At 40.6% G+C, this 23,242-nt stretch overlaps 1 protein-coding gene across 4 annotated transcripts in view; it reads left to right on the top strand.

The window, feature by feature from the left end:
* tafa5a (TAFA chemokine like family member 5a) overlaps nt 1-23,242 on the top strand; it is a 433,494-nt gene that overhangs the window by 163,111 nt on the left and 247,141 nt on the right. For all 4 annotated transcript variants that reach the window (XM_069909857.1, XM_069909856.1, XM_069909855.1 and 1 more), the window contains exon 2: nt 3,640-3,789. In XM_069909857.1, the coding sequence (XP_069765958.1) occupies nt 3,640-3,789 (150 nt within the window). The remainder of the gene's footprint in view (nt 1-3,639; nt 3,790-23,242) is intronic.

The following is a 23,242-nucleotide window of genomic DNA, read 5'->3' as shown; positions in this document are numbered from 1 at the left end:
GGAAGATGTCCCTTCTATCGAGAGAAAGAGAGAGAGACCCAGTGAGGTGTCAACATTGCCATGAGGAATTGTCTGTCAGTATGCTCACCCAGCAGCTTCAGCTGGAAGAAGGGAGACCGAGTTGTTTTGTCCATGGTTGTTAGCAGTATTGTTCTAACAGCAGTTTTTGACACTCTTGACTCCTAGAGTGTGTATATGACTGACCTGTGCTTCTCAAGTCCCCTTTCAAGAGGAGGACTTTGTGTGGCAGAAGTCACTTTGCAACCCTAGAAAAGGGCTTTGGAGGTGCAGACCTAGTATTAGTGACTTGGAGGCCACTGTGTGAAAATTCCCTTTGTGAAGAAATTAAAGGTGGTCGTTACCATATTAGAAACTCAGGAAAGTCTCTCATGCTCTCCTGCCAAGGTTGTAAGTCTGCATTGATAACAGTCATCTCTCTGTGGGTAGAAATAAGAGGTTTGAAAACCACTGTTTTAATTGTACCTAATTGACTCGTTATGTGCAAGGCTTCTCAACTCCAAAAGAAATGGGCCAATGACAACTTTTCTCAAGCAAAATATTTCAGTAATAATTGGGTCTAGAGCAGTGATACTCAACCTTCCCTCCCCACTCACCTCCCACCTTAAGCAATCCCTTACCAATCACAGAGCATTTATGGCATAGGGAATACTTAAAGTGGGATGTGAGTGGAAAGAAAAAGGTTGAGAACCACTGCACTATGCATCCTATCAGGCTAATTATTCTCCACAATCATTAGTAATGTGGCTTCCTAATAATATTTTTTTTTACCAAGAGCCAGTTTCACCAGTTCTACATGGATGCAGATCTCATCTCAGACATGGTGCAATTACAAACCACAGACCTGAGTCTGAGATGAGATGAGAATGTTTTCCTTGAAGTCAAAGCTGTATTTGAGCAAATAAATTGGGCAAAACTGTTGTCAATGGGAATCCAGGACAGCTCACTTTAAAGGGAGAGCTGTCTTTAGGAGCTAAATCTTCATGTGTTCCCAAGAGCAATATCGTCGGCCCAATCATCTTGGACTGCCCGATCACTGGAAATCCTCTGTCCAGTGAGGTTAGAGTTGTTGCTGTCAGGTGCTGCACTCATCCAGTGTATCCATTGCACTTGTGCCTTACAGTTGCTGTAAATGCTTTGGAGAATCAGGAGATGAGAAATCACCATGGGATATGCAACCTCTGGCCTGCTTTTGTTGCCATGTTATTTACATGACTAGTTAAGTTGGTCTTCTGTCAAGCTGACTCACAGTATGTTATTCTGGGAAACTCAGCAATGGCAATGCTTTTAAGGTCAAGTGCAGGTGAATTAGAATCTTCCACATTGAATATAGAATTGCCTGGCATTTTTGTGGCACGAATATAATTTGCCACTGATTTTTCCGACGCGCGAGTATTATCTCGGGCTTAACTCCATGCAGACGTGGGCTCTTTCATTTGCTCGGAGGTTGCAAATGAAACTGAAGAGACTAATGTCGATGACAGTAATAATAACATCCTTTGACTTGGTGCTGATCCTGTCTGACCAATTGGATTATGTTACTCTTCGAAGACAGTGCGGTTGATAGAGTCTGCATGACTGCCAACGAGGCCTTTGACAAGATCCCACAAAGGGTGCCAGTCCAAAAGCACGGTTCTCTCTAAGCTGTGCGTGTGTGCGTGCGCAAGCCCGTTTGCAACCAGTGCACAAAGTAAATTAATGTGCGCATAAAAGGTTAGGGGCCTAAAATAATTAGAAATAAAATCTTAACTCAATACATTACTTTGTAGAATGCAATCAATTGTATTAGATTAAAACATGCCAATACAGTTTTATTAGCCATGAGAGATAGGCTGTGCCAAATTGATCTTGAAACAATTTCAAGCTTACATTTGCACAAGCAGTCAGTGCGCACGTGCTTTGATCAGAGGGGATATCCTTTGTGAAACATTTCCCCTTGGTATAAGTGATTTTGTCCAGAAGGCACATGTTTAAGGTGTAGCGGCATCTGGAGGGGTGGGGTTTCAGACGCGAATCATCCCCGTAATGGTGGCCCACCACGCGTTCCGGGGGTCTGTGCTAAGATGGAGGTGGACCCCCTCCACCACGGGCACGAAGCCTGTGAACCAAATAACATGTCGGGTTTGGGGGGGGGTGGGGGTTGGTGGTTGGCGTCATGCCAGACCAAAAGTGACATGAAAGTTGACTGGAAAGCTGGAAAGAGAATTAAACAGTTTTTCCTGCTCATCTCAACCTAAGCCATGCATTTTCTCCGTAGCTTTGCTGTCAGTGGCGCTACAGGAGGTATAAAGGGGATTTAAGTAAGTTTTTTTAAACCTAGAGGGAGGTTGAAACCTGACTGGTAGCTGGTACTCACTTAACATCTTTGAACTGCATTGATAAGCACTTGAAATGCTGTGAAAATTATGGGCTAAGGGAAAGAAAATGCGATTAGTGTTGAAAGATGCTTGATCACCAGCAAGGCTTCAATAGATGCTATGTGACTGTTTGACCTTAAATTTCTTCACTCAGTGGATGGTGGAATTTGCTGGTAGAGAGGGACGTGGAGGTTTTGTCACTAAAGGAAAGATTCAAGCTTCGATATTATTTTATTGTCATGTAATAAAACAGAAAATATATTATAGGAAATTTCCTTTAGTCTACAGAAAGGCACACAAACATTTGCTGTCAGCAGAAATTGCCCAGCACCCAGTCAGAGAAAGAGAGCCTTCCAGAGTCACTGAGTACCCATAGATTCTTCTCCAGCGCTCCCACAGCCTACGCAGCCACATAGCCTTCAGTCCAAACCATCGGCAATCCAGATCCAGACTTCCAACGTGATCAGGAAGAAGCCCTCAGCCCCCTCTCGCATCTCAGTTTCAATACCTGCTACCCCTTCAGCTAGTTTTGAGCCATTCTTCAGCAGTCCACAATGGCGTGAGCCCCTTAACCGCAGTTGCCAACAGCCCACCACCTGTGTGTTCTTCGGCCTCTGAGCCCCTCCGCTGCCATGCTCACCGGCCTGTGGGTCTTCTCCTCTGCTTCCCCTTCTCAAACTGGAAGTGGAGGTAGTTTCCCAGTTTTCTTGTCCTCTGTGCCAGTCCTCTGCTTCCAAAGAGTTTGCAATCTCTCGTCGTCGATCATAAGTACCACCATCTTTGGCCTAGACCCTGCAGTCATGGGATTTTAAAATAAGCTACCCTTGGCTCTTTTAACAGGCCATTTAAAGCCAGTACAGAGCCAGCTGCTGTTGGACTGGGCAGTTAGAGCTTGTGGAGGAGAACTATATCTCTGCTCCCCATAGGACCCCCGTGGTTATAGCAGTCCTGACAGAGCTGCCATTTTTTTAAAAAAAGATAAACTTCTTGACACAATGTATCGTGGAGTATAGGAAGCGGCCATGAACATTTTATTAACGTGGATGATCAACTCTGACTATATTGAGTATAGAGCAGGCTCGAAGGGCCAAATGGTTACTTCTGCTCCGAATTTTCATGTCTATTATCTATGGTATGATTGTTTAAATATATTTCAAGCCACCTGCTTTGTTTAGTCTACATAGAAAATGTGGTGTTATTGCCTGTTTCCCCGTTGCAGCTCATAAATTAATATCAGGTGCTTGTACTTTTCCCCTCCCCTCAGGTCAACTTGCTGCAGGTACTTGTGAAATAGTCACCCTGGACAAAGACAGCAGCCAACCGCGAAGGACTATAGCCAGGCAAACTGCAAGGTGTGCGTGTAAAAAGGGGCAGATTGCCGGAACAACAAGAGCAAAACCAGCCTGTGTGGACGGTAAGAAAGTAATTAAGGCTTAAATATATTGTTGGTTTGTTGGCCCATCTGAAGGATGCCCAAATTTTACAAAATGGCATTCCATAACCGAGACATTTCACTCAAATGCCAATCATTCTATATGACCCCACTTATTTGGATGAGGAAGAGAAAGTGCGGAGTGAACCTATTGTAATAAGGTGTAGCCTGAAATGAAATGGGGAACCTTATCAAAATATTGCTATGGAGAGGAAATGCCATTGTGAGTAGCAAATACAAAACTAGATCTTCTCTCACAGTTAAAGCCGCCACTTTGTATGCTGACTGGTTGGAGATCCAAAACTGTAATAGAAACTAAAAGTAATGATTGGTTAACAGAAATTGTGTGGAAAGCAGTGGGTGGCATGGATCGCGTAGCGGTTAGCGCAGCGCCGTTACAGCATCAGCGATGGGGACTTGGGTTCGAATCTCATGTTGTTTGTAAGGAGTTGGTATATTCTCCCCATGTCTGTGTGGGATTTCCTCAGGGACTCTGGTTTCCACAAAAAAACGTTTGTAGGTCAATTGGGTGGAATTGGGTAGTACGGGGTCGTGGGCCAAAAGGGGCCTGTTACTGTGATGTCCAAATTTAAATTAAAAAAAAAATTTGCAGGACAATGACTGATTCTCTTAGGGTTTTGTTATCAATAACAAAGTTATTTTTCTTTTTTCAAAATGATGCATTTTATTTGCAATCACAGCAAACAAATACAAATTTACTGATTTTTGAACAATTTTTGGAAAGTTTTATTTAATTTCACATATGCATTAAAAACATAAATTTATTATTCAAAAATATTATGAATTAATATATAGTGATTTATAAAAAAAATTCCCCTCACAACAGCCCGATAGAAAAGAAGGGGAAAAAAAATAAAGAAAAAAGAGAACATCTGGACAATATTTATAAAACTTATTAAAACTATCAAATCAACTCTAATATATCTTAATGTTTAGAAGTTGGAAGATTCAGGATTTTTGAACATTTGATGTGAAATCAATTGGAAAAACTTGATGCAGACTCAAGGGTATAAATGGCGTTGTGGCAAGTCATTGATATTGATATTGTTCAACAGAACATTTGTAAATCACTTCCAGTACTGCAGCGTTTCATTTGTGGTTCTGGAGATAATCCATAGAGAGAGGTCAAAGACCAGATATAACCTGAGGTTTATGCACAATATTATTGCGAGACACTTTTATCATTGAAACAAGATGGCAGCCCTGGTACACTTGGCTAATTGATTTTAATGGGTTTCTGCACTTCTGAGCACAGGAAATCCCCAATCAACCACTCAGAACTGTGTAGGAGGTTATCTAATTGAACATAAACTTTTGTCTAATTTGTTTTTGCAAATAAATATATTTTCCTATTGAATGCTGACTTTCCGGCAAAATCTTTGTTTTAACAATCAAAATATATATACAGTCTCTTTTGTTACTAACCTTAACTGTACACTCTTCTTACCTATTAAATGATTAGAGAAAAATAGTTTTGACATTTTAGATATGAAGTCTTTTCTTAACTTTACTTTTCTAGTATGGAACATATCGGTTAGATATTCTCTTTATTTCTTCTGCTCTTTAATATTCTTGCATTGTATCTCGTAGAGTAATGTATTAGCTCCAATCAATTCAAATAATTATTGCAGTAGCTGAACTATCTCCAGCTATGATGCTGCCTCTAGCTTTTCAGATTTGGAGGGTTCCTTTATTCCTTGCCTCCCTTAGCTCTGCCACTCCTGATTCTGTTGCATCTCGATCCATGATCTCTCCCTTCCCCTTCCTTCCTGATACATCAGTCGCCAGCAACAAGCTTTAACCTCATTCATTCACCAATAAAGGGGCAGGTGATGGGTTACAACTGGAGGCAAAGGGGAATGTTTCTTGATTCTTAGTTTTTTTTTGTGCCTGTCTCTTTAAGAGACCATTGTTTTTAGTGTTGTCATAGTGACTGTGAAGTGATATGTCGTGATATCTGCCCAGTCTAACGGCTTGCTCATTATTCAACCACATATGAAGGAAGCGTGAGCATGAGAAATTTTTTTTTGCATTTATCTAAATAGTTTTTTGTACCTTTAAAGTTTGTGCATTTCTTCAAATACATTTTTGGATCTCATTATACAGTAAATACTTTGTTATTCATTGTTATAAAAGTCTTTATGCGAAGCTATGCAAAATGTTTATCCAGTTTATCAATGAATTAAAATACACAAAGCAACAACCATGGAGTTTGATTTGTTGGATTAAAAAGATCTAAATTTGGAATATCGCAGCTCACACTTTGGAAAATGATAATTTGATATTAGGATATGTTGGAATAAGGAAAGTGTCGTTTTTATTCAATGTTAATGGGACAAGCTATATCAGAAGAATAAATAAAAGTGAATTTAATTATGCTTGTTTAACAATAGTGATCAAGCACTAATTTCTACCTTCTCATTTTTGGCTGCAAGGTAAATTTCAGTGTTAGTTGTAACTGGATAGCATCTTGCCATTTTCTCTCGACTGGAATCTGCTGTGGTCTGGCTGGGTGTTCTTTGGCTGCAATAGGGACTGATGGCTTCTGTGCACGGGTGGTTACATTTGGGGTGGAAACATGCAAATTCCTGCAGCTTGCTGCTCATTGTAGATGGTGATTTTTCTTGTTCAGTTACTTTATGGCCATTGGTTTCTGCTGTTGGAGAGCTAAATGGCTTTGGAGTTTAGCTCCTCACTGGATAAAATCTTTGGTCATCGATGTACAAGGTTAACATGTTGAAATAAAATGCACCATTTTTTTTAACCATGGTGCAACAGTAATGCGACATGAAGCATTTCTGTCTGTATATTTAAATGCAAAATGCTAGCGAATAATGTAGCTGCAAAAAAAACAGTCTGTTTTTTCCTTGGAGAAGGAAACATCTATATTATCTACATTACAGTTATCTGCACTTTGAAAATTACCTTGATGTTGCTAGTTACATATTCAACAAGACCATGTATATTGTCAGGATCATAACTGCTGAATCAATCTTCAACAGCAAATGCTTAGAACAAATGTGGAGGAATTTCTTCACCCTGAGGTTGGTAAATCTGTGGAATTTGTTGCCACAGGCAGTTGTGGAGGCCGGGTCTTTGGGTGTATTGAAAACCGAGGCTCATGATTAGCCAGGACATCGAAGGTTATGGGAAGAAAGCCGGGCAGTGGGTCTGAGTGGGAAAATGGATCATCTTAAATGGTGGGGCAGATTCAATGGGCTGAATAGCCAATTTCTGCTCCTATGCTTCATGGTCTTGTATTGTGGTGCTGTTCATGGTGGCAATTCCAAGTAATTAATTGAAGGTCTACAACCAGCTCAAGCCTTTCAGTACTTTTTTTTTCCTGTGTTTCATGCACCTTTGATGTCAAAGATAATTCTTATCCTTCAGCAGAAATGTTGCCCTCTTTTGATTCCTCAAACATTTCACTGTCATTGAATCCTTGTAAAGCTCTGACGATCAGTTGGCTTTGTGGTAATGTTGCTCTCTGTTTAGCTGAACGTATTTTTGTCTGGTTTTCAAGGGACACCGTGGCATCTATGAAATTATTACAAGCATTTTAAAAAAAATCTTTATGTTAGATAATTTCAGATGTATTTTAGGATGAGCAGATGTATTTTAGGATGAGCAGGAGAGCCAGAAAAAGAAATTGTGGAAAGAAGCCAAATACATTAGGAATCCAGATTATTTTGGGGAAATCTGGAGGAGTGCTTTAAGACATTGAACATCTGCTTTGGTTCCCCCACTGGGCGGTTGACAGGTTATATAAAATGGACATTTTCTAACACATACTTTCATTATGAAGCCACTAAAACAAATTACAAGCTTTGTGTCTTAATCACAGTTTACAGAATAAACTCTGAGACTTGCGCCACATATCGGCAGACATCTCTGCCACCCTTTTCTCTATAATTATATAGCAGCATCTGAGTGCCAGATAAAAGGTGGCTAAAACAAATGTTTATTTTCTTCTCTTTGTGACCACTTAAATGCCTTCAGCAACAAAGCATGCTCGCGCATCTTGAATGTCTCAGTCTGTGAGTGGCCGCTTTCATCATTCTTCCTTTAGTTGCTTCCTGTTTCTCCTCCATTTTCAAAAGATGGTTCCACTTCTGAGAAGTTCCTTATTAATTAATGGAAATGATCAGGCAAACGATCTCATGGTGGGGGGGGGGGGGGGGTGGGAGGGGGGAGAATGACTCCACTCTGCTCATTGCTCAGGTTTCATCTACTTGCCACCATAGTCACTGTCAGCGGGACACTGACCACGGTCACCATTGTCCTCAAGCTCGATCCCGAGACAAAGGTCTATCAGGTTTCTTCGTTGAAAGTGGCAGACATCCCTGGCTGAATCTAACAGAGGAATATCGAAATCCATGTTGTAGCATGGTGTTTCATCTAATCTGTACAGATTGAGGATAGCATTTTTTGTTCTTAATAAACACCAGTTTCTCCTTTAGCCTTTTGGGGAGTGCTTCTCCTTCCAGTGCTAACATGCTCCGGAGCATTTTGACCTCTTCCAGTGTGCAGCCTGTCCACCTTGACAGCATATTGCAGATTTAAATTGGTCAGGAAATGATGACTATGGCTTACCTTAAAGAAATGTTAAGAAAAAGGGAACTTCTAACTGTTCTTGCTGAATAGATTTTTACTTTAACCTGCTGAACAGTTCAGTTCGGTTCTGACATTTCTGCTCTTAAATCAGAGTTCCAGCATCTGCACTTTGAGAAGGGTGTATATCGCATTCGTTTCACGCATAAAAGCTGACAGTCTTGAGATTTAATGTTGTGACTAATGACTGGCCAGAAAGTAATTTCTTGACCTTTTTACTATCAGCTTTATTGATTCCTTTGTCATCATTTTAAAAAAAACATTGCTAACTAATGTGTTATGGTTAGATCTTCTGCTTTGTGAAAAGGGCCATATTTTAGCTTAACACTACTGATCTTGATGGTATGAGAATCAAACAATGTACCCGATGAAAGGACAAAATCCAGAATTTCCATTTTAGCTCAGCAGTGTCACGACTAGGTCAAGTTGCAAGAATGTATCCTGAGGCTATTTAAATATTTTTCTTGGGGCAATTTTTCTTTTATGTACAAGATTGAGCATAACTAAGCATTGATAATTGATAGCTTCTCAAAATGCGGCAAGTTCAGGTTCAGCAACAAAAAAAAAGCAGCCAATCCTGAATAAGTCCATTTTTCATTCTGACTGATATTTTTGTTGCACATTGAACAATCTCACCTCAATTACACAAGCCTCGTTACACTGGCTGCACACCGTGGCACTTGCGTTACCAGAGAGAACTTGGATGTCCATCATGTGTGACCTCCTGCACTTAGTTGTGGATATATGAAATTAACTATCCTCTCAGTTCCAGACACTCAGCATGTGGCAAATTGGGGTTAGGGTATTGAGCGAGGTTACACTCACACTTACGGGTAGGGTACAGCTATTTTATGGAAAATTGCCATGATTAAATTCCAGGGAGCAGTGAAACTCAGGAATGGAGCCATTATGTTGTTGGCTGTTTGGAATGGCAGCGCAGCCAAAACCAGTCGTGTTGGATTTGCCATTGGAATTGACTTTGGTTTTCCCGTTACAAAACCCATCTTGTATTCATAGAAATATTATCAAGCAGCTTCATAAACAAATCCCCAACCAAATACTGAAGCTGAAAAGGTAACAACACAGCATATATTTTCATGTTAACATCTGTTAATATGAACGCCAAGATTAGCATAGTAGTTAATGGAAACCCAGGTTTAATTCCACCCTTGTCTGTAAGGACTCTACATTTTCTCTGTGACCATGTGTGTTTCTTCTGTGGAGTCCTGCTTCTCCAACAATGACTGGAATGTCCTGGTGCCTGAGGCGGAATGCACGTCCCTCATCATCAGAACACAGATGGCCTCAACTGAAATATGAACAGAGGTCTGTTTTTATAGTTGTTACTTTTAACTGTAACAATCCCGCATACAGATACAATGCTGTACCTTTTTAAAAGTGTTGTACACGGAGGACGGCTCCTTCTGTTGTGGTCTGCTTTTCTGTGCACGACCCATAATTTCTTTGTACTGTATATACAGGTTAGGGTTGTGTGATAGCACAGATCTATCACCAATGTACATAGTGTATATAGTTACTGTATCTAGACTGTGCTTACAGCGATTGGCTGAGAGCTAAGCCACGCCTATTGTCTGGGCCTTAAAGGGTTGTGTCCCTAGCCAGGTCGGATCATTCCGGACTGGTCGGCCACCTGTGAAGAGCTCCTGTCTTTTACTAATAAAAGCCTTGTTTTGGATCAACAAGTCTTTGGTTCTTTCGACAAGCTCTTCAATTTTATTCGCAAAAGACAGGAGCTCTTCACAGGTGGCCGACCAGTCCGGAATGATCTGACCTGGCTAGGGACACAACCCTTTAAGGCCCAGACAATAGGCGTGGCTTAGCTCTCAGCCAATCGCTGTAAGCACAGTCTAGATGCAGTAACTATATATACTATGTACATTGGTGATAGATCTGTACTATCACAGGTTGCATCAGTGATGGATGATACTCGCACCCTTTTGTTGTTCTTGAACAACCCAGTGGACCACGTGCATGCAATAATCTTTATGAATGAAATTCAAACAGGTATAACATGAATTTCTAGACCAAATTGTTTTGATATTGATGCCTCCATTTTTTGAACCACAACCCATAACTTTTACTTAATAATATTAGGAAAGGAATCACAAGCCAATAGTTTTAATGTTATAAGCAAAACTGGCTTAGATCCACTTTAGTGCTATTATGTTGTTTGAAACTTATCTCCCTCTTTTGGGTCTTTGATGCACGTGATGGATCAGAAAAGGGAAAAGTTTAGGGGGAACATGAGTGGGGGCGGGGGGCTTCTTTTTTTTTTTTTTTTTTTTTTTTTTTAATTTTTTATTTTTCACACCATAAATCACAATAGCCATGATATACACTTTTTCTTTTCCACACATTTACAGTGACTTTTTCTCCCTCCCCCCTCCCTCCTCCCAAGCCACCCCCCCATCCCTCCCCCCTCTCATCCATTTTAGTTATACAATCTAGGTTGCATTAATTCAGTTAGACAATGTTGTCATTCAACAAAAATACACCAGAAATTCTACTGAGTCCATTTTTTTCTTCTCTTCTCCTTCCATCAACTTAGGTAATGTTTGTTCCCGGTAGGTTTTCGCTATTGTATTTAATGTAAGGCTCCCATACTTGTTCGAATATTTCAATATTATTTCTTAAACTATATGTTATTTTTTCTAATGGAATACATTTATTCATTTCTATATACCATTGTTGTATTTTCAAATTATCTTCCAATTTCCAGGTTGACATAATACATTTTTTTGCTACAGCTAGGGCTATCTTAACAAATCTTTTTGGGGCGGGGGGCTTCTTCACGCAGAGAGTGGTGGGAGTGTGGAACGAGCTGCCAGTTGAGGTGGTGAATGCAGGCTCAATTTCAACATTTAATAAATTGGACAGGTACATGCAGTTCTAGGCAGACAAAAGTGGCTTGGCACAGACTAGAAGGGCCGAAGGGGCCTGTTTCTGTGCTGTAGTGTTCTATCGTTCTATGGTTCTATTGTCAGTAAATCAGAAGAAGCCATTAAGCTGATTCAGTTTCAGTGGTGTTTTTGGATAGGTTTTAATCAATAAGATTTGTTAGTAAAGAGCTCAGGTCTTTAATTTCCTGACATAATTAATTAAAAAAGTTAAAAGTACTGTATATCAATGTATGATCATCTGAACTAATATTTGTTAGTTTGTGGACCAGATTCCAGCATGCATTAACAGAGCAAAATAAGATTTTCCTTGGGCATTACTTTGAATCTCAACAGGATGCATATTTAGGGGAGTTTAATATAGTCAAAAAGTGTAATTTATTTCTATTTCTGCTATTGATGGAAAAGAGAATGCCAGCTAAGAAAAATCTGTGCACTTTTGAAAAGAACCATTAGAATGGGTAACAATCAAAGTGAGCCACAATCTTTGAAAGTAAATGAAATTTATCAATGAAGGGCTCAAGACTGAAAATTTGGATCTGAATCTTTGCGATATAAAGCACATTGCTTGACCTGCCGAGTTTCTCCAGCATTGTGCTTGACTTCAATCATAGTGTCTGCAGACTTTCATGTTTACTTCTGTCTACTGCAAAGCTCTGTGAAATATCTTTGAGGAATGTCTTCCCTGAAGAAGGTCTCCTTTGCTCTCCGAAAGGGAGTTTTGTGGGATTCTCTCTCTCTCTCTCTCTCTCTCTCACTGCTCCCCATCTGTAATCTCTGCTGCCCTCAAGGTCTATGACCATGTTCTCACCCAGATGCACTTCCGCAGACATACCTTGATGAAGGGTTATGTTTTTATCTTTGCTATATCAGTTGCACCTGCTGTGTTTCTCCAGCATTGTGTTTTTACTTCAAGCACAGTGTCTGCTGGACTTTCATCCTTTAATTTTTTTAAAGAAACGAGGTTCTGCGTATCATATTACTCTTGGGGTATTAATGATCTTGCGTAATTTTAAGCAATGTTGTTATTTCACATCGAGCATATTCATTATCAGGGACTATTTGGGCTAATTACTGTGCTGGAAACACATCAGAATATATTTTAAAAATGCAGATAAACTAAGAGAGGAAAGGGAACAGATGAAAGTGCAAGAAAGAAAATCCATTAACATTGATAAAGAATTGATTGACAATAAATAAAGAAAAGGCACAGAATGAATCTAATTCACCTCCTTGGAGTTCCGCAGGAATAGAGGGACCTCAAAGAATAGAAGAGGATGCACAAAAGATGGAACATGCAGGGACCCGCAGCTCATCAGAAAATATTTTTAGGGCTGGGAAAAACATTCATAATGAGGACCATGTGTTGACAGGTAACATGTGTTCCGTTCTTTCATCATCTACAAGAGTCCAACTTGCTCTGTTTGAGGTTCAACAATATTGCCATAACTGAATCTCCCTATCCAGATCCTCCTCCAGAATCTATATGAGGCCAGCAGATAATTAGTCTGGTTGCAAGAACAGGTCAGTCCTTGGTTACCTGTAATGTGTGATCTGTCTCGTAATTGCCAAAAGGTACCCCTCCAAACTGCACCTCGTCCTATTATTGGAAAAGTACTGTCGAGCCTTTATTATTGTTGAGTCTAACGGCTGGAACCCGCCACCTGACAGCACCGCGGGACTGTTGTTACAAGGAGGGCTCGAGTAGTTTATCACTTTTTAATGGACTGGCCATGCCAACCTAGCGCGCACCTTGCAAATGAAAATTTTAAAAGAATATGCACTTAAGATTAATTTGCGGAGGCTTCCCTTTTGTCATTCAGCTCCCAATATGATTGAATAGAGCACCCAATGTATTTGTTAAAAGAATCAAATTATTTTGGAGTACCAAATATGGGATTTGGGAAGTTCATTATGGCTCCTGCCTGTTCCAGAAGGACCATCTATCATCCTAAAATTCACAGAGGATGGGCCTTAGATTGCTTTTTTAAAATTTAGACATACAGCTCTGAAGCAGGCCCCACGAGTCCGTGCCACTCAATTTACACCCCATTAGCCTACACCCAGTACTTTTTTTAAGGGTGGGAGGTAACTGGAACCCCCCCCCCCCGGAGAAAACCCACACAAACACGAGGAGAACATACAAGCTCCTTCTTTGGCTTGGCTTCGCGGACGAAGATTTATGGAGGGGGTAAAAAGTCCACGTCAGCTGCAGGCTCGTTTGTGGCTGACAAGTCCGATGCGGGACAGGCAGACACGGTTGCAGCGGTTGCAGGGGAAAATTGGTTGGTTGGGGTTGGGTGTTGGGTTTTTCCTCCTTTGACTTTTGTCAGTGAGGTGGGCTCTGCGGTCTTCTTCAAAGGAGGTTGCTGCCCGCCAAACTGTGAGGCGCCAAGATGCACGGTTTGAGGCGCTATCAGCCCACTGGCGGTGGTCAATGTGGCAGGCACCAAGAGATTTCTTTAGGCAGTCCTTGTACCTTTTCTTTGGTGCACCTCTGTCACGGTGGCCAGTGGAGAGCTCGCCATATAACACGATCTTGGGAAGGCGATGCCTTCCGGTACCGCACGGATGGCAGTCTCTTCAATCTGAGGCGCCTGCAAGCTCACACCAAGACACAAGAGAAACTTGTCCGTGAACTACTCTTTGCAGACGATGCTGCTTTAGTTGCCCATTCAGAGCCAGCTCTTCAGCGCTTGACGTCCTGCTTTGCGGAAACTGCCAAAATGTTTGGCCTGGAAGTCAGCCTGAAGAAAACTGAGGTTTCCATCAGCCAGCTCCCCACCATGACTACCACCCCCCCCCACATCTCCATCGGGCACACAAAACTCAAAACGGTCAACCAGTTTACCTATCTCGGCTGCACCATTTCATCAGATGCAAGGATCGACAATGAGATAGACAACAGACTCGCCAAGGCAAATAGCGCCTTTGGAAGACTACACAAAAGAGTCTGGAAAAACAACCAACTGAAAAACCTCACAAAGATAAGCGTATACAGAGCCGTTGTCATACCCACACTCCTGTTCGGCTCCGAATCATGGGTCCTCTACCGGCACCACCTACGGCTCCTAGAACGCTTCCACCAGCGTTGTCTCCGCTCCATCCTCAACATCCATTGGAGCGCTTTCATCCCTAACGTCGAAGTACTCGAGATGGCAGAGGTCGACAGCATCGAGTCCACGCTGCTGAAGATCCAGCTGTGCTGGATGGGTCACATCTCCAGAATGGAGGACCATCGCCTTCCCAACAAGCTCCTTAAGTGTTGCAAAATGAGCCATGAGCAAGATGAAAATCCCTGTGTCCTTAAGAATTTGTTAAGGGAAAGGACCTTACTAAAGCAATGATTTTTATGTCATGCTTCAGTGGAAACAGTTATAAAACAAAGTGACCTGCAAACAACTGATTAGATTATTGGAGAAATCGACCCTTAAATAGCAGTAAGGGGGCATAACTCTGTTGTAAGTATTTATTACTGGCAAAAATATGAAAGAATTGTTTGAAATTCTGAACTGATTGATCAAAATTATTTTCTGTTTGAGTTGCTTTAGCTGTTTCAGAGAATCCTTGTCATTGTGACATCTGAAACAAGTGTTGGGGGTTCAAAAAAAATGCCAATTTCAGCAGAAACAGGAATCATTCTTGCAATTTCTGCATGAACTTCATTCTAAAATTTATGCCGAGCAGTATTTGAAACTGCTATGTGAAACAAATTGTTTTGCATGTATCTGGTGAATATACATTTCAAAATCACTTTGGTGAGGACTAGCTCATCCAATTAGGTCTTGATTGGGAAGTGTAGCAGATGAAGTACATCACAGTTTACCTTTAAAATAATGGATGCAGTGCTGGTCACAAAGAGTGGTTGTCATAGTTTGATGTGATACACAAGGCAGGGGTCAAAGGGACACAAAATCTGTCCAAATCAGCAGAATTAAATCCCCAAGCTTCAAACTGAAAAGAAATTCCTTTGATTTTTTTTTGGTTTCAATTTTTCTTTTTTGGAGTATAAAACATGTACATTGTTTTCGTCTGGAATTATGATTTAATTGAGTTATAAGGGAGGCAGGATAGGCGACAACTTTTCTTCCTGGAGCACCGGAGTCCAAGCAGTGACCATATTGGAGGTGTACAAAATCACAAGGGGAATAGATACAATCTTTAAAATGTGTAGGCGAAGATTTTAAAGGGACCCATACAAATGATGATGTGTATATGGGATGAGCTGACCGAGGAAGTGGGCTAGGCAGGTACAGTTATGATATTTGAGCAGTTGCATGCACAGGAGAGGTTTCGAGGGATGGGGTCCAAGCTCATGGGTCAATGCCGACAATTTGAGCCAAGTGTAATAGATCTCTGACTTTACAACTTAATTGTTTACTGGGAGATGAGGATACATGAAGAGGTGCATCCATTGTAAGAATTTCCACAAATAATAATTTTAGCCACTTTTATTAATCATGCACATGTTACTGAGCAATTCACCTTAAATTTTGACTGAAAAGCAAAGCATTCTGGAAACCTGAAATGAAAACAGAAAAGAATGGTAATGCTCAGGTCAGTCAGAATCTATGGAGAGAGACCTAAAGTTAACATTCAGGCTGATGACTTTTCACGTTTTTGACTTGCGACTCCAGGCTTCAATATACCCCAGACTGTAGTCGTGATAACAGAGTTTCGAGTTGGTTCAATCATTTCAGTTGAATGTTTCCATGCTGCATCTCTCGGTGTGGCTGTGATGCAATGAAATACAGTAAAATCTCTGCTACCCAGCACCTATAGGAATTGTTAGGTCCCGGGTGAGTGAATTTTCTGGTTGCTTGAGATTGCATGTCGTGCGATTGGTGAACTGACCGCTCAGGGCGCCAATTTTAAACTTTCGTAATTGTTTTACTTATTTATTTTCCACAATTTTTTTTGGTTGCTTGAGGATGTTGGTCGCTCGAATTTTGGATAATAGGGATTTTATTCTGTGTGTGTGTGTGTGTGTGTGTGTGTGTGTGTGTGTGTGTATTTTATATTAATATGTATGTATATATATATATTTAATGGGATAGCCTCTGGGTGTAGTTGTGAGGCCAAGTGTAAAATGCATCCAGTTGTTCAGGTTCGAACGGTCTTAGACCACAGCTGGACTTGATGATGAGTGGAACTGCATCCTAGCATATTTGCGACTGCCACTGTTAAACCAGCCCTTTATTTAGTTGGCCTCTGTTGATAACGTATCCCTCACCTTGTTCAGTAGGTCTACTTGTGGAAGTAAAGTCAGCCAACAGCAGTTGATTTCATTTAAATAAAAGATGCTTGAATACAGGCGGAGTGACCCAGAGAAACAATGGGTGACATCTTGGGGTCGCTGGACTCGCTTAACTAAAAAGATATCACATAAGTGAAGTCAGTAAGGGTGTTTTGAAATTGTGACTTAGCTTATCATTAGTTCAGAAAAATGGATTGCAAAAAAGACATGTGAATTTGTGCAAGATGCCCAATGATGTTGGATATTTATTATAAATACAAAATGTGATGCCCAAAATGAAATTTTTCTTTCTGTACCGACAAAGGAGGGGAGAGAAATAAGCTTTGCTGACTGTTACATTAGGAAAAAAATAACGAAGCACACGACTGAGCAGCTCACATTTCAATTTTGCCGAAGAAATTAGTTTAAAAGTCCATGTAACCTCTCTCCATGACATATTTTTATGTTAATAGTTTATTGAAAACTTGTCAAGATAACATGTTCTTGGGAATTAATCAGGTTAAATACAGGCCTTGCACCTACAATGTTTTGGTTGATACGCCAGGGCTAAAAGTTAAGCTGCTGTTTTCAGGAGATAACTTGGGTTTCTCATCACTTTCTCCTGTCATTCCTGAAAGGCAGAAACTGCTTCAATAATAGAGATGTTTATTCCCGAATTTCTGGAACACAGTCTGGGTAAAAAAGATCGGAACGGGAATGAGGGACTCATTCCTATTCTGAAATTTTACCTCCTGGACCCCGAGTAAATTTTCCAGAATGCCTTCAAGTCTGAAGTTAACTGCGGGCATCCCAGAAACAACAGGCTAATGGACAGCGCGTATTTGCAAGTCCTGCCCCTTCACTTACCGCACTTCCAGTATTCAGTCTGAACTTGCATAAGGAAACAGAGATTACGAATTTTGATCGATCGTGTGCGAAGGGCTACTCCGGAAGGTAGGAAGGCATTTTTGAACGAAAAAATCCCGCAAATTGTTAAATAAAACACAATACATACATGCATAGTTCTCCCTCGCACGTCTCGCAATCTCTCATTCTCTCTCGTGTCCCATCTTTGTCATGCGCACTTCTTTCTCTCCATCTTTGCTCTCCTCTTTTCCTTCTCTCTCCCCTTCTTGTACTCTGATGCACACATTAGAAATGACATTTTGTGCTAATTAAGTTGTTTCCAAATTAGGTGTCGCCAAAGAATTTGGGGCAATCGTGTCAAAAGATGATTGTTTTGGTTTGGTCTTTTTAAATACTAATTTGTGCACTCACAGAATGGATCTTCAATGAACTACTTCCTCATTGACGCACTGAGATGTGCAATTTTACCTTCAAGATGAGGGGATTGGGGAGATGGTGTGAAATGTAACAGGAGTGGGGCGATGTGTTTAATACTGTTGTCATGTTGGGTCCCCAGAGGTATGCAATGGCTCCCTCAGATTGGACATTACAAACAGGCTCCACTCCAGCACCAGGATCATGTGCAGTGTTACAGATAGTTCAAAACATTATGAGGAACAGCATCATGGCCACAATTTAACAGTGGGCATGAAGGTGTCAATGTGCAACCATTTCAATTGGTGCTCAGTGCCACCAGTCCTATGTGGCAGATTCCTAAAATACAAATTCCATCAATGACACTAAATCATGCAAGATTCACTTCTTTCAGTGAAATTGTACAGCTTGCACCATAGTAAATCATGAATGTCTTCATTGCAATCTCTTGTTCAAGTTTCTATTGATTAATGGGGATTGTGCACACAATGGCAATGACATCATTTTCCCTCTATCTCTCCCACATCTTCTTCTTCTTCTTCACTGACTATCTCCCACTCCCACACAAGTTCTTGAATATTGTCGTAGCCGATGGTGCAAAACAGACATAATGACAACTGATGATCTTATTGACGGTAGCTGTTATATAAAAAAATAAATTAAGAAAATCTGATGAGCATTATACATTGAGTTTACCATCACATTGGAGTAAAAACACAGAAATGTTGGAGGAACTGATAAGAGGTAAAAATATTGTATATAACTGATGTTTTGGGCCTAAGCTCTTCAAAATAAGAAGCTGTGGAGAAGGGAGGAATGGGCAGTGGGAGGAGTACAGACCAACAGACAAAAAGTGTTAATTAGACACAGGAGAGAGGAGAATTGATGGGTGGTGGGGGAGGGTTGCTTTTGGCCCTGTGGAAGCAGAGCTGGGGGAAAAGGAAAGAGAGTGAGAGACAGAGGGAAAGATGTGGTGCGGTGGGGGGGGGGGGGGGTGCTGGGTAGTGGTGGTTAAAGAAATCAGAGAAGGACCAGATGGAAGATGAGGTGCTGTTCCTCCAATTGTGGGTGGTCTCAGTCTGGCAGCGCGTGTGACCATGGACAGACATGTCGGCAAGGAAATGGGTGGCCACTGGGTGAATCTGGGTTGAGGACAGAGATGAACATAGAAGTAAAAGCACCACTTACCTTACAGGAAGGGAATCCATTCATGACGATTGTTAGTGCATTAACAATGGTGTCATCTCTCAAGGCACAAACCTGGCATTTTTAAAGAAATTTAAGATTTTCAAAGCAATTTTTATTTTTTGTCTTTGTTTTATTTATTTGTCTTATCTGTTTATATATTTAAGACACACTGAGCGCAAGTTAGTGAGAGTAAATAACTGCAGTTTATAAATTCTCCTGTCACAAATGTATGTTGTGCACTACATGACTGAATCTTGTTTAAAATCTGAGAGCGAAACAAGGTTGAGGCATATTTACAAGCCTAACGGATGTCTGCAAGTTCAATACAGCTTCTCCAATGTTTACATCATGCATAAATACAGAAACAAGGCACTCGTAGTGTGAATGCAATCTGTTTCATCATCATTTGTGCACTGGATGCCAGAAAATTAGATTGGCCATTTGTAGTGGAGCAGGATGTAACTGGAGAGTTGGCAGCTGTCTCATTGCTTCCATTCACCTCTCCATCTCTCGCCTGCCCACCACGAGCTTTCCATTCCCCAATATTCTACGTTCCATCCCATAATACCTTCCTCTGGGTATTGCTTTCCAGCCATACAAATCAGTTTGACTTACCATCCAGCTGACCCTTGTCCCATATCCACAAGCGACTTGTCTTTTTCTGCTAGTTCTGCAATGGCATTCCTCTGCACAGTCTTTCCACCTGCCCTTGGCTGCCTTGGCTTTCATGATTGCCAGGAATTCACAGTAGATGGCAAATATACAAATTTAAAAAAAAAACATCCCTTCCCCACATCATGATACTCCAATGTAGCCTTCTTGGCACCAAAAGAGTTTGTACATTTTCCCCGTGTTTCCTCTCATGTTCCAAAGATGAACCATGTTATTTGGGGCGTATTTGGGTCGAACAGGCCTGTTGGCCAGAAGGGCTCATTACCATGCAGTATCTTTAAATTAAATTTCTAATCTATTATCGTAGCCTGGTAATCGATCTGAAATCTGCATATAAAGAAAAAAATAAAATATAAATGCATAAAATTTGTAGAATTCAAATTAACTGCTCAGTTAAAAATACAGTTAAGCCCCTGATATCTGCCACATATGGGGATTGGTTGATGCCGGATATGTGTATTTGCTGGTTGCTTGAGATTTACACTTGCACTGAACAAACCACTTATATGAATATTTAAACCTTAACACATTTTACTTTATTGTCAGTCACGTTCTTTGAAAACATTTAACCGCCGCTGCATCAGCAGGTTCCTTCCCACCCCCCACCCACACGGAGCCACCTAAAAGACGAACAATAGCATTATAGATAATAAGCCCTCCTCACCCAAGTTTACAGATAAAGACTCTCACCGGGGCAACTCTTACTAAGCAGGGATAAGGAGACACTTTAAGAGGGTCACCCCAAAGGCCAGTGGCATCAACCAGCTCTTTCTTCAACCTGGGCGCTGCTATTTTATTCAAACAGCTGCTCCGAGCAAAGCACGAGCAAGGCACTCCGCTGGCTGAATATTGGCTCCCATCTTTCCCCAAAGGTGTAGGTGTTACTTCAGAGTACGTTTATTTTTACTTTTTTAAAAACTTTGTGTTTGCACCTATTAATTTTATTTTTTAAAAATGATTTTCCTCTTCTTTTTTTCTGCCAGTTGCTTGAATTCCGGATACCAGGGTGTTTTTTTAAAGAGGTTACTGTGAATTTAACACACCGTCTTGGTGTGCACTGGTAAATACAAAATGTAAAATATCTCTGAATATGCACCTAATAGATGACATTTAATTGTTTGTATTTTTATGTTAAAAGTACATTGAAAAGGATCACTTGTTTGTATTCATCAATAGTCAAATGCTACGAATAGAGATTATAATTTAATTTGATGCATCCAGTATCTGTAATGAACGTTCCCTTGTTGGGTTTCAGTAAAGGTTAGATGCACTAATTTCTCTTTGCAGCTGGCATCCAAGCATTTGAGTGTAAAACGAACCACAATTGAATAACACTCAAATGACATTTCTTTTTTGAATACCCCCACGAACTCTGACTGAAACTGTTAATTATAGCCAATTGTAGGAAATTTTCCACTGAAGAGATGCAGCCTGAACCAAGGCTTTTTACATTGTCACTGTGTGGGGTAATGATATCAAGCCCTCAGAAATGATCTGGCAGGAAATTAAATCACATTTAAGTGCCTTGTTATCTTTTTTTTCAGGATTGTTAAATGCTTGTTATGGAAGGTGCAGCCTGATTGACTGATTTTCCTCATTGTTCGAGCACACAAATTCCTTGAGAACTTCCCTTTGTGCGTGTAGTTTGCATTGAAGGCTTCTGTTTCAATTTCAAAACAGCCGAGAAGTTGTAAATCTGGCATAAAGACAGAGAATGCTGAAAATACGCAGCAGGCCAGAAATTAAGAGATTATTCAAATCCCTGGGATGCACTCCAATTCACCATTTATATTACGCACTAGAAAAATCACCGAGTTCATTGTTCATAGTAAGTGGGAGCTCTTGGTGGTTAATAATAAGGTAGGGATAAAATTTGATGAAATAAATACGATAGTGCAAAGTATTTAACTTATTCCCTTGGGGCATTTGGTGAGTGTGTGTGTGTGGTGCCTTCGGATTTACAGTGGGGTCTTTTGAATGTGGAAAAATTACAGGTGATATTATTTATCAAAAAGAATCTGAGTTTTGTTCTATTGGAGAAGAAAGCAGGCATCACCACACTTCAAGAAATACTGTGTGTGCGTGCATGTGGAGGAGGGTGGGGGTGGCGTTGTTTGGATTCACATAGGTGTCTTTTGACTGCAGAAAAATAACAGATCTTGTTTATCAAAAATCTTGAGTTTATTCTACTGGAGAAGAAAGCATGCACCACCACACTTGTAGAAATATCCATTGATTTTCAATGGGCTAGAAGTGTTACCTATTGATTTCAATTTACCATGTTTCAAACTCCTGACAAGAGAAGCTCAAAAGTTTGACTGTGCCATAGATTTGTAGAATTATCCTTTGTGTCCCCTGGCAATTTTTATTTTGTGTTTTTTAAACTTGGAAATCTTACCCTCTGAACAGCTCAGGGTGGATTTGCAAAGATTTACTGCACAACATCCTGTTCAGTTCTGTGCATCTGAATATATTCTGTCCAAATTGCAGGTCAGCTACTATGATTTTATTTCCTTCTTAATTTATTTCTAATGAGGTGCCCCAGAACTTTAGAAAAGGTCTGGCAAGAAGGCCCTCACAAGTGTTTGCATTATTAGTTCAAGGAGAAGACAAGGTGTTCATAAAAGTGCTGGAGAAAGTCGGCAGGTCATAGAAAGCAAAGGGCCGTTTGATATTCTGGGTCTGACCTTTTCTCAGGAATCCCAAAAATCAGGCAGAGATTAAGATAGAGACGATAACATACCTGTTCTGTTTTTAGCTACTTGGGGACCAGAGTAATATTAATCGATGACAATAAAAAAAATTACTGTCTGTCGTTAAAACTTGATTACTGAAACTCAAAATATCCCTGTAAAGTGATCGACATTAATTTTAATTTGTGGAGAGCATTGTGAATGTTATCGAAACTATTTTTCTATACATTTTCCTTGGTTGCACTTGGCCTTAAATTGCATGGAACAAGTCCTGCAACTGACAATTGTGAATTTTATGAAGCCTTTAAAAAAATGCCTCTGATAGTCTAGGTATAGTAAGAAAGTAGATGTCAAGGAGTTTGTGGGTGGGGTGGGAAGGAATTAGAAAGCAGTCTGCGACTTCACCCCCCTACTCTCACTGCTTTAGAGTGTTTGCTATCTCCCTTGCACAGAGAGATGATACCCACCTGCTCGCAGGTGGAAATAAAACTTTGTGGGGGAAAAAATGGTGGCATTAGCTACTGAAATGATTGTCACGAATATGCTCTGACCTGAAGGATCAGCATTACATATCTCTTCATGTTGTTGCTTCTGTGTTGTACAGTGGTCAGCCTCTCTGGCAAGTGCTTGCCAGTCTTAAGTAATAACGAGCAGGACCTGGGCCAAATTAAAGTGCATTTGTCTGTAGCTGCTTTTCCACTGGCACTTGTCCCAGGAATTAACAGGCAATTAACCGGTTAAGGGTCCAGTGGAAAAAGAAAACAATCAGCACACCGGCAGAAAATGACATCAAATCATGACGGGGCTTGACGACC

This window comes from Narcine bancroftii, chromosome 13 (assembly GCF_036971445.1).
Source record: "Narcine bancroftii isolate sNarBan1 chromosome 13, sNarBan1.hap1, whole genome shotgun sequence".
NCBI lineage: Eukaryota > Metazoa > Chordata > Chondrichthyes > Torpediniformes > Narcinidae > Narcine > Narcine bancroftii.
Note: the sequence above shows the minus strand (reverse complement) of the source record. Positions and strands in the feature narration are given on the sequence as shown.